This window comes from Salvelinus alpinus, chromosome 16, assembly GCF_045679555.1.
Source record: "Salvelinus alpinus chromosome 16, SLU_Salpinus.1, whole genome shotgun sequence".
Taxonomy (NCBI): domain Eukaryota; kingdom Metazoa; phylum Chordata; class Actinopteri; order Salmoniformes; family Salmonidae; genus Salvelinus; species Salvelinus alpinus.
Genome location: NC_092101.1, coordinates 15,605,216 through 15,617,814, shown reverse-complemented (window position 1 = coordinate 15,617,814; position 12,599 = coordinate 15,605,216). Strand labels below are relative to the sequence as shown.

General features: G+C 45.0%; 1 protein-coding gene across 5 annotated transcripts in view; it reads left to right on the top strand.

Annotated features, from left to right (window-relative positions):
* Positions 1–12,599, top strand: part of pip5k1ca (phosphatidylinositol-4-phosphate 5-kinase, type I, gamma a) — a 106,159-nt gene that overhangs the window by 83,598 nt on the left and 9,962 nt on the right. For 4 of the 5 annotated variants that reach the window (XR_011668288.1, XM_071345017.1, XM_071345015.1 and 1 more), the window contains 7 exons: positions 1,803–1,851; positions 4,249–4,333; positions 4,707–4,868; positions 5,011–5,182; positions 7,279–7,311; positions 7,804–7,917; positions 9,428–9,680. Coding sequence is in view for 4 of the 5 variants with exons in the window: in XM_071345017.1 (XP_071201118.1) it covers positions 1,803–1,851; positions 4,249–4,333; positions 4,707–4,868; positions 5,011–5,182; positions 7,279–7,311; positions 7,804–7,917; positions 9,428–9,680 (868 nt within the window). In the remaining variant the exon portion in view is untranslated. The remainder of the gene's footprint in view (positions 1–1,802; positions 1,852–4,248; positions 4,334–4,706; positions 4,869–5,010; positions 5,183–7,278; positions 7,312–7,803; positions 7,918–9,427; positions 9,681–12,599) is intronic. The other variant, XM_071345016.1, reaches the window with a different exon arrangement.

Sequence of the window (12,599 nt, the reverse complement as noted above, 5' to 3'; positions counted from 1 at the left end):
AACGCTATTAGCGCGCACCCTGCTAACTAGCTATCCATTTCACATCGGTTCCACCAGCCTAATCTCGGGAGTTGATAGTTTTGAATTCATAAACAGCAGAGCTGCTGGCAAAACGCACGAAAGTGCTGTTTGAATGAATGCTTACGAGCCTGCTGATGCCCACCATCGCTCAGTCAGACTGCTCTATCAAATCATAGACTTAATTATAACATAATAACACACAGAAATACGAGCCTTAGGTCATTAATATGGTCGAATCCGGAAACTATCATCTCGAAAACAAAACATTTATTATTTCAGTGAAATACGTAACCGTTCCGTATTTTATCTAACGGGAGGCATCCATCAGTCTAAATATTCCTGTTACATTGCACAACCTTCAATGTTATGCCATAATTACGTAAAATTCTGGCAAATTAGTTCGCAATGAGCCAGGCGGCCCAAACTGTTGCATATACCCTGACTCTGCGTGCAATGAATGCAAGAGAAGTGACACAATTTCACCTGCTAATATTGCCTGCTAACCTGGATTTCTTTTAGCTAAATATGCAGGTTTAAAAATATATACTTCTGTGTATTGATTTTAAGAAAGGCATTGATGTTTATGGTTAGGTACACGTTGGAGCAACGACAGTCCTTTTTCGCGAATGCGCACTGCATCGATTATATGCAACGCAGGACACGCTAGATAAACTAGTAATATCATCAACCATGTGTAGTTATAACTAGGGATTATGAGTGATTGATTGATTGTTTTTTATAAGATAAGTTTAATGCTAGCTAGCAACTTACCTTGGCTTCTTACTGCATTCGCGTAACAGGCGGGCTCCTCGTGAGGCAGGTGGTTAGAGCATTGGACTAGTTAACCGTAAGGTTGCAAGATAGAATCCCTGAGCTGACAAGGTAAAAATCTGACAAGGCAGTTCAGGGGCAGAACTGGTGGGTTACACCGTTCCTAGGCCGTCATTGAAAATAAGAATGTGTTCTTAACTGACTTGCCTAGTTAAATAAAGGTGTAAAAAATAAATAATAATAAATCTGCAAAATCAGCGTCCAAAATTAACGATTTCCGATTGTTATGAAAACTTGAAATCGGCCCTAATTAATCGGCCATTCCGATTAATCGGTCGACCTCTAATCTGTACACAATTCCTGGAAGCTGAACATGTCCCAGTTCAACCATTGCCTGCATACTCACCAGACATGTCACCCATTGAGCATGTTTGGGATGCTCTGGATCAACGTGTACGACAGCGTGTTCCAGTTCCCGCCAATATCCAGCAACTTTGCACCGCCATTGAAAAGGAGTGGGACAACATTCCACAGGCCACAATCAACAGCCTGATCAACTCTATGCGAAGAGGCATGAGGCAAATGGTGGCCACACCAGATACTGACTGGTTTTCTGATCCACGCCCTTACCTTTTCTTTTTAAGGTATCTGTGATCAACAGATACATATCTGTATTCCCAGTCATGTAAAATCCATAGATTAGGGCCTAATGAATACATTTCAATTGACTGATTTCCTTATATGAACTGTAATTCAGTCAAATCTTTGAAATTGTTGCGTGTTGCGTTTATGTTTTTGCTCAGTATATATTATAACTCATTCAGCCACTCTCTGTCATGTAGAACCAGCCTCCCAGCTTCATAAGAGTAACAAAATATTCAGCCTCCATCAGTGTAGAAAACAGCCTGTAGAAAACAGCCGTGGATGGCTGCCGCTGTTTATATTTGTCTCTGTGACCTTAATGCATTTTTAATATCAAACGTTTGACTGTTATTTCTTTCCGGTTCCAGGCTAATAAAGAAGCTGGAGCACACATGGAAGGCTATGGTTCATGATGGGGTGAGTTCCACGTTCATCATAATCCCTCTTCGTTTGTATTTCTTATTACAGTGGCCTCTGTAATCATATCTGAGCTCTTTATGAACATAATCATTTCCAATATCCGTTTCTTCTCTGGCTTATGGGTTATGTAACACTATGTTTTCTTCTTATGAGCTATTCTATTGCCAAGTCTTGTGACTGGTCGAGGTTTTCTTAGGTCATGCTTAGGGGCCAAGACTTTCCTGATCATGTGACCTGTGAGTAGAGCCCAGAGTTTTTCCCGCTCAGGTCATGTCAGGTCAGGTCATCCAAACGAGCTTCAATGCCATACAACACTCCTTCCGTGGCCTCCAACTGCTCTTAAACGCTAGTAAAACCAAATGCATGCTTTTCAACCGTTCGCTGCCTGCACCCGCACGCCCGACTAGCATCACCACCCTGGACGGTTCCGACCTAGAATATGTGGACATCTATAAGTACCTAGGTGTCTGGCTAGACTGCAAACTCTCCTTCCAGACTCATATCAAACATCTCCAATCCAAAATCAAAGCAAGAATCGGCTTTCTATTCCGCAACAAAGCCTCCTTCACTCACGCCGCCAAACTTACCCTAGTAAAACTGACTATCCTACCGATCCTCGACTTCGGCGATGTCATCTACAAAATAGCTTCCAATACTCTACTCAGCAAACTGGATGCAGTTTATCACAGTGCCATTCGTTTTGTTACTAAAGCACCTTATACGACCCACCACTGCGACCTGTATGCCCTAGTCGGCTGGCCCTCGCTACATGTTCGTCGTCAGACCCACTGGCTCCAGGTCATCTACAAGGCTATGCTAGGTAAAGTGCCGCCTTATCTCAGTTCACTGGTCACGATGGCTACACCCACCTGCAACACGCGCTCCAGCAGGTGTATCTCACTGATCATCCCTAAAGCCAAAACCTCATTTGGACGCCTTTCCTTCCAGTTCTCTGCTGCCTGCGACTGGAACGAATTGCAAAAATCTCTGAAGTTGGAGACTTTTATCTCCCTCAACAACTTTAAAAATCTGCTATCCGAGCAGCTAACCGATCGCTGCAGCTGTACATAGTCCATCTGTAAACTACCCACCCAATTTACCTACCTCACCCCCCATACTGCTTTTATTTATTTACTTTTCTGCTCTTTTGCACACCAGTATCTCTTCTTGCACATGATCATCTGATGATTTATCACTCCAGTGTTAATCTGCTAAATTGTAATTATTCGATTTATTGCCTACCTCATGCCTTTTGCACACATTGTATATAGATTCTCTTTTTTTTTTTCTACCATGTTATTGACTTGTTTATTGTTTACTCCATGTGTAACTCTGTGTTGTCTGTTCACACTGCTATGCTTTATCTTGGCCAGGTCGCAGTTGCAAATGAGAACTTGTTCTCAACTAGCCTACCTGGTTAAATAAAGGTGAAATAAAAAAAATAAAAAAAATGTGCTGAGGAAAAACTCCTGGTCCCTAGTCCATTTTATGGACAAGACAGTCTGTCTTACTCCAGCCCCTCCCAGACAAACAGCTGTGACCAGCTGTGTGGTTTTAATCATTGAACAGCAAGCTAGCGTCTGTCTTTTCCCCCCCTCTGTCTGGGAGTACGCTATACCCTGCCATTCTTTTCCCTCATGCATTGATTGACGAAGTCACAGCTATACAGACAGGTTAAGCTATTGAGGAGAAGCAGGGTAGCCCTTTGTGTGTGTTTGGCCTTGTGTATCATGGCAACAATATAGGTCCTTCGGGCCACTTGTCTAAGTAGTGTGTGTGTGTAGTCTCCTTATTGAATCTGTCCAATACACATGTACACAGTGACCCAGTAAGAGCTCCCTCCTCCTCATCTCTAACAGATCCTCTGGCTCTGACCTCAAGCACCTCACACTCCCCCCTTTTCTCTCAGACATCAGCTCCAGGGTGCTCCTAGTATAGAACCACAGTCTCTCGCTCTCTCTCTTTTTTTTGCTCTTTCCTTCTTTCTTCCTTATTTTTCCCTCCCCCTCTTGTCTAACAAGCCTGGTGTATATCACCTTATGTTCTCACCCTGTCTCTGTGACGTGTTGTGAAACCAGCATAATGAGTGAATGATGAAGGGCTATATATTCTCAGAGTTAACACAACCAACACATACACACATCAGGATTTATTCAGCTGCAGTGATGCTCTCGTTGTCTACCTCTGAATAATGGGATGTGGAAGTGTTGTTTTCTTCTGGCCACCTGTAGAGAGAGAGAGAGGATTCATACACTAGGCCATGCAGGAGGACGTACAGCATTTTTGTTCTCTCTCCCTCTACCGCTCTCTCGTTCGCTTTGTCTTTCTCTCCTCATACCATTTTTCTCTCCATCTTTCTTTCTTTGTCGCTCTTGTGCTCTCTCTCTCTCTCAGGACACCGTATCAGTCCATCGGCCGGGCTTCTATGCAGACAGGTTCTTCAAATTTATGAGCAGCACTGTGTTTAAGAAGAGCTCCTGTGAGTAGACCTGATCAGACTAGACTAGACTGCCAGTCAGTCAGACTGACAGACACACCGCTTCCACTGCTTAATTCACTTATTGTTATGCTTGAAGGTTGCTGTTGGCTATTAACTTCTTGTCTTATGAATGAATGTACTTTTTCACTTGAACTGCAAATACTCCGTTATGTATTTTGTACTGGGCGGTATTAGAAAAGATTGAACACTCAATCAATAAACAGCGAGTAGCAGCAGTGTACAAAACAAATGGGGGGGGTCAATGTAATAGTCCCGTGGCCATTTGATTAATTGTTCAGCAGTACTATTCCCTTTGGGAATAAGAAGACAAGTGTTCCCTTAGTGACGTTATTCCTCTGTGTGTGTTCTGCAGCCTTGAAGTCTTCTCCCATTAAGAAGGGCCGTGTTGGCCTGACGGTGACTAAGTACACTGGCCCCGGGGCCGCCTGGTCAGCCAGCCAGCTGCCCTCGGAGAGAGACGACAACATCTACGACCTGAGAGGAGCACGCAGCTTCCCCACGCTGGAGGACGAGGGTAGGGGGTACTAGACCATGCAAACCCCCCCCCATCACATTCACACAGCGCTATCATTTTAACCTAGCTGTTAACGGAGACTGGATGCAGGTGTTTTGTCAACCTGTTCTGATTCTCTCTCCCCCTTCTCTCTTTCTCTCAGGGCGACCAGACCTCCTCCCCTGCACCCCTCCGTCATTTGAGGAGGCGACCACAGCCTCCATCGCCACCACGCTCTCCTCCACCACCTCTCTGTCCATCCCAGAGAGGTCTCCCTCAGACGCTGGGGCAGAGCACCCCCGCTACAGGTACCAGAACAACAGCTCTGAGAGAAGGTACCGCTATGGACACAATGTCCTATTTCTGGAGCATGTATTCATGACGCATGTGGAGCATGTCCTTTTCATGAGAAGAAAATAAAAAACAAGAAGAAAATAAGTCAAGATGTATAATTAAGCAATAAGGCACGCGGAGGTGTGGTATATGGCCAATATACCATGGCTAAGGAATGTTCTTAAGCATGACGCAACGCGGAGTGCCTGCATACAGCCGTTAGCCGTGCTATATTGGCCATATACAGTGGGGCAAAAAAGTATTTAGTCAGCCACCAATTGTGCAAGTTCTCCCACTTAAAAAGATGAGAGAGGCCTGTAATTTTCATCATAGGTACACTTCAACTATGACAGACAAAATGAGGGGGGAAAATCCAGAAAATCACATTGTAGGATTTTTAATGAATTTATTTGCAAATTATGGTGGAAAATAAGTATTTGGTTACAAACAAGCAAGATTTCTGGCTCTCACAGACCTTCTTTAAGAGGCTCCTCTGTCCTCCACTCGTTACCTGTATTAATGGAACCTGTTTGAACTTGATATCAGTATAAAAGACACCTGTCCACAACCTCAAACAGTCACACTCCATTTACATTACATTTTTACATTTTAGTCATTTAGCAGACGCTCTTATCCAGAGCGACTTACAGTAGAGTGCATACATTTTATAACATTTTTAATTTTTTTTTTACATACTGAGACAAGGATATCCCTACCGGCCAAACCCTCCCTACCGGCCAAACCCTCCCTAACCCGGACGACGCTATGCCAATTGTGCGTCGCCCCACGGATCTCCCGGTTGCGGCCGGCTGCGACAGAGCCTGGGCGCGAACCCAGAGACTCTGGTGGCGCAGCTAGCACTGCGATGCAGTGCCCTAGACCACTGCGCCACCCGGGAGATCTAAACAGGCAGACCTGGCAGATCTCCAAACTCCACTATGGCCAAGACCAAAGAGCTGTCAAAGGACACCAGAAACAAAATTGTAGACCTGCACCAGGCTGGGAAGACTGAATCTGCAATAGGTAAGCAGCTTGGTTTGAAGAAATCAACTGTGGGAGCAATTATTAGGAAATGGAAGACATACAAGACCACTGATAATCTCCCTCGATCTGGGGCTCCACGCAAGATCTCATCCCGTGGGGTCAAAATGATCACAAGAACGGTGAGCAAAAATTCCAGAACCACACGGGGGGACCTAGTGAATGACCTGCAGAGAGCTGGGACCAAAGTAACAAAGCCTACCATCAGCAAGGGCATTGAAGATGAAACGTGGCTGGGTCTTTCAGCATGACAATGATCCCAAACACACCGCCCGGGCAACGAAGAAGTGGCTTCGTAAGAAGCATTTCGGTCCTGGAGTGGCCTAGCCAGTCTCCAGATCTCAACCCCATAGAAAATCTTTGGAGGGAGTTGAAAGTCCGTGTTGCCCAGCAACAGCCCCAAAACATCACTGCTCTAGAGGAGATCTGCATGGAGGAATGGGCCAAAATACCAGCAACAGTGTGTGAAAACCTTGTGAAGACTTACAGAAAACGTTTGACCTCTGTCATTGCCAACAAAGGGTATATAACAAAGTATTGAGATACATTTTTGTTATTGACCAAATACTTATTTTCCACCATAATTTGCAAATAAATTCATTAAAAATCCTACAATGTGATTTTCTGGATTTTTTTTCTTCTCATTTTGTCTGTCATAGTTGTACCTATGATGAAAATTACAGGCCTCTCTCATCTTTTTAAGTGGGAGAACTTGCACAATTGGTGGCTGACTAAATACTTTTTTGCCCCACTGTACCACAAACCCCCAAGGTGCCTTATTGCTATTATAAACTGGTTACCAACGTAATTAGAGCAGTAAAAATAAATGTTTTGTCATATCCGTGGTATACTGTCTGATATACCATGGCTGTCAGCCAATCAGCATTCAGGACTCAAACCACCCAGTTCATAATATAATGGTTATATTCATGACTGAATAACCAACAATAACTGATTGTGTTGAACTGTCAAAGCTATCGAGCCTATTTTATGTAACCCACCCTGGCTTATAACACCATTAACTTAGTGGTCTCTCTGTCCGTCTGTTTCTCTGCAGGAGGCACACCCAGTCTGTCAGCCATGACGGGAGGTAAGAGAACTAATCTGCATGGCCTGTATGAAATGCACAACTTATTCCGTTGCATAAAGGACTTGGTAGTTTAGTGTTCTTACAGCGCCAGTCATTCTGTCTCTGACCAGTGAGGAAGGCTACTAGGCTAGGGTGTGTCAGGTCTGCCTGTTGGTCTGTGTTTTTATGGGCGTGACCACCCTTCCTGTCGCTCAGTTGTATTTCCTGTGTGTGCGTGTGTGTTAAAGCTGACAGTTTGAACTTTAACCTCATAGTCATAGTATCATTTCAAATCCAAAGTGCTGGAGTAAAGAGCTGAAACAACACACGATTTGTCACTGTCAAATCAAATTTTATTTGTCACATACACATGGTTAGCAGATGTTAATGCGAGTGTAGCGAAATGCTTGTGCTTCTATTTCCGACAATGCAGTAATAGTCTGTCTCAATACTTTTGGAGCTCACTCAATGTGTGTGTGCGTGTGTACTTACGTTACGCATTTTTGTGTGTAGGACTCAGGAGGAGGTGCGTGAGGAGGAGCAGCAGACCATCACGGTGGAGGTGGAGGTGAAGAGACACGACAGCGAGCCCACCATCACGGCCCCACAGCCCTCTCCAGAGACCAGGTACACAGCCTCAGCCTTACTCTACATAGACCAAGATGTATCACACAAAGCCCTGAAAAGCGAGGCTCAACTCTACTGAGCAGCACACCTAGCATCCAACACACTCGCTGAAACCAGGTCCATACATTTACAGAGTTATTAACCTTTCAACGGTCACCATCTCGGTACCTAACATGCTCACTGGTTCATATAAGCGCTCCCTGTAACACAGGGCGTCGTGGGTATAAATTGTTCCAGATTGCTACCTTTCTGAAGGGGTTGTCAGGTTACAGACCTGTTACGACTGCTCTGACCCTAATAAGAACCGTGCCGCAGTTGCTTCTGCACTTTTCACTAAAAATAAACTGAAAATGTCTCACCTGCGACAGGATAACACCCTGGTTAGCTCTGGGAAGTGGGGCAGCCATGGTCCCATTTGGTTGATAGGGCGGCGGCGATATTAAGTCCCCACCTTACTCTGTCCCATTTGGTTATTGGAGTGGTTGTGTGCTGTTGCTATAAATCCATTATTATGGACAGATAAGCGGTGCCTGCGGATGTTCTCTGGAGCAGCCATCTAATTAGGTTAAGAGAGTGGAGTAGGGGGAGAGACAGGGTAAAAGGGTGAGACAGACAGACAGGAGTGCATTGGGAAAGTCGTGGAGCGGCCGGGGCAGTGGAACTAGGTCAGAGGGTCTGGGGTAAGGCTTGGGCTGAGAGGCTGAGACAGGGCCAGACATATGGCCTCAGGGGGGCTGGGTGGGGTAGAAGGGTGAAGGGGGCAGGCAGGCCAACGGGTTACTGGGGAATTAGCCATCTGGAGACCCGGCTCCTCAAAACAGCCTCAGATACTCCCCTGCTGGGGGAGAGAGTGAGAGGTGAGGGCAAGAGAGAATAAAAGAGAGAGAGTGCAAGGTCCATGGCTGCATGGCAACATCAGGTCCACCCATTTTAAAGACTTCTTCCCAACCAATCAGGTCTGTCTTTGAGTCTGAGATGCTGTCATTGCTCTTTAGGAACGCCAGGATCCAGGTTTTTCAGCGTAAGCTCTAAACACACAAGGCTGAGAAAGCAATCTGGGATAAGCTTAAGTCGTTCCTAATAGTCAATGATCTGGGCCTGGACAATAGAGGGATTGTGGTGGCGCGGCACCACGCCATCTGGTACTGTAAGTCTGGGTTAGTGCCGTCATCATAAACCACCCTGGAGCCTGTTCCTTCTGATCATACGGGTCAGTCTCAGCTCTGCCTGGCTGGGCTGGTTCTTGTTCATTAGAAGGGCTTAATAGGAAGTGGCCCTGATCATTTGTCTGTACAGCTATTCTATCCTGTGCGAGAGCGTGTGTGTGTGTTAGAGAACAGGTATGTACAGTATGTCTTATCACATCTGTGGTTCTGTTTGTGTGAGTGTGTGTTAGAGAGCAGGTGTGTGTGAGTGTGTGTTAAAGAGCAGGTGTGTACAGTTTGTCTTATCACGTCTGTGGTTGTGTATGAGCAGGTGTGTCTGACCCCCCCCCGGTCTCTTCTCTCAGTGAGGTACCAGAGGTAGCCGAGGCTGCTGCCCCACCCTCCTCCTCCTCTCCCCCAGCCCCTGGGGCCCCTGCTGAAGCCTCTACTGAGGCCCCTGCTGCTGAGACCCCTGGCCCAGAGGCCGCTGTCAGTCGCAAGGTTGTGGTTGTGGAGGCTGAGCGGGACCGCCGGAGCAGCACAGTGTCTGGGTCCGGATGCACCAGCCAAGCCTCACAGGACGACGAGGATGACGTGCCAATCACAGACATCTACTTTGTAAGCTGTACTTTCATTGGCTCAGCACACACACACACACACACACACAGGTCGTATTCCTTAGGGCACGCAACAGAAAACGTTTTGTAACGGAAATCAAAGTCCAGGTAGTCCCTGCCTGTTTCAGTCTTTTGTCTTACGTTTGGTGCCTAATGAATACGACCCTGGACACACACACAAGGCACAGTTATGATAGACACTAAATACCACTAGCCTTACAGCCCACTTACAGCATGGTAAATAGCTAAATACTACAGTATCCTAGCTACTAAATAGATCCTAGGTTTGTCAGTCAGCAGGCATACTGCACTAACATGATACAGACAACAGCAGATGGTAAACTAGACACAGATAGCTTACATCTCCATTGGCCATCATTTCCATTTTTGCTTTGTCAAATATTGTTTGTCCATGTGTGTAACTCATCATCGCCACCCGTAATGCAGATGGTCAGAGTGTGTGTTGTTAGCGTTGGGTCATGGGAGGGTATGTATGTGTGATTCTCTGAGTTGGATGCCTTTCTACAGAAGTTTTGACAGTTGGACCCCAGAGAGGTCTGTAGAGTCTGTAGAGGGTTAAGGGTTAACCGTAGAGTCGATGTCCCCTGGAAATCTAACTAGCATAATAACAAAATCCCCATCAAAATCCATCAGTTTAAGCTAGAGATGTGTTTTTTTTGCATTGGATGCGTCTAAATCCACCGCATCTGCCGACGTCGCCCTTCTGTATCTGCGGTGAAAGGTGACACAGCTAGAGAGGTGTTTGTCAGACCATGAGACATGGTCAATGTTTCATCAAATTATTTTTATATATTTTTATACCTCGGGGTCCTAAAATTCTGAATCAAATAGCTAAATGATCCTTGGTATGACCATCTTAAAACAATTCCATATGTTAGGTTCTACAACAGATTTCAGAGCCTGAGCCATGCATTAATGGATGAGTCTCTGGTGATAAGGGATGAGAAGGCCGGATAGGGAAGTCTCCTCTGGCATTGCTCTGATTGGTGGACAGTCTCTCCTGCAATCAAACGCCTCACACTGTGGCCCAGTAGGTCTGTCTGTGGCCCTGAGCGTCAGTAGGTCTGTCTGTTTAGCAGCTCTCTGATGTCTTTATGACCATTTCATCTGCTCTGCTCTGCTTCTCTCTTCATGTGCAGTAGCTCAGGTCAGGAGACATAGAAAATAGAGACGCGGAGACAAACAAAGAGAAGATCTGTAGCAAACAGCAAGGCAACACTCCTAGACAACCACTATATCACCTCTGTCTCTGTATGCAGTATGCACCTGTGGTCATTTACATTTTAGCCAACAGACACAGATTAGGTCATTTCGTATTTTAATGGAACATTATTTTATTTGTAGAGTGCTTCTAAATGGTTTGTAGTCTAGTACGCTATGAGGTTGTACAATATGGCCATGTCGTATGAATATACGAAGCAAATACTAGTAGACAGCATAAACAGAGGATTGTCTTCTGGGTAGCATAAACAGATGATTATTTGACTGGTAAAATGTCACGAGAATTATGTTCTCAGTGTTCATAACCCAATTCAATTAAACTACTTAGTCTGCAACCCAGAATGTGTAAGATACTGGTTGAATGAAACAGACGGAGGCCCAGCTACAATACTCAGAAAGGTTATTTACGAGAGCGCTAGTCCGTTGTACAAAACCATTCATTTTATACTGGCTCCTTAATTAAATTCACACACTAACATTAGGTATCCTACGCACATACATACACACACAAACAGTAGGTATCCTACGCACATACTGTCCTACTACCCAGCCGACAAAGATTAGGGAGGCGGCCACGAGAATCATTCCCCGTCCTCCCTCAAGATAGGGAGACCGTGGGAAGTACTTCCCGTCCTCTCCCCAATCTCTGAGGCCCCTAGCCAGGTCGGCACCGCATTTTGCTCAGACAGTCTGTGTTTAAGATACTATAAAAACATATTGTACCGATATATTGTTTTACCCTAATTCTGCAACATGTTTCATAATCTTCTGCAAGCCTAACAGTTTCTCCCCTCCCCGGGTGGAGACAGAATGTCCTGTACGGAACACAGTGGTCCAGCTTGTCTGTCGATAGCTCCTCTTATCATTTGTTTCCCACATGCACCCTGCTTACATACTAAAAAGGAACAAACGGTACTTGTTCTAATTCTGACTAAAACTACACACATCATTAATAATACTTTTATGGACCTAATCAATTTCATACAATTATATGGTTTCAGGGTGGAATATTCTAATCATTACTTTAAGCATATAAATTCCGGTAACATAAAAGCAGAGATGACTCTTCATCAAAACATTTCATGGGATATTGCACCAGTCCTAAGAGACAGAGTGGACATTACTCTGAGAGCCCTTGGAGAGAGGGCTTAATTGATTGTTCTGGTCAGAGCAGGCGTTGGGAAGATTCACAAGCCAAACAAGCACCTGTTGAGTGGCAACAGCTTGAATTATTAATTTATCATCAACAGTCACTGGGCTTGGGCGGTATACCGTATACTGAGGCATTTGGAAATAGCCACAGGATGGTTTTTCAATACCGTCAATACCATTTACCTTCAGGCATTTGGAAATTGCTCCCAAGGATGAACCAGACTTGTGGAGGTCTACAATTTTTTTCTGAGGTCTTGGCCTGATTTCTTTTGATTTTCCCATGATGTCAAGCAAAAGGCACTGAGTTTGAAGGTAGGCCTTGAAATACATCCACAGGTGCACCTCCAATTGACTCAAATTATGTCAATTAGCCTATCAGAAGCTTCTAAAGCCATGACATAATTTTCTGGATTTTTCAAGCTGTTTAAAGGCACAGTCAACTCAGTGTATGTAAACTTCTAACCCACCGGAATTGTGATACAGTGAATTATAAGTGAAATAATCTGTCTGTACACAATTGTTGGAA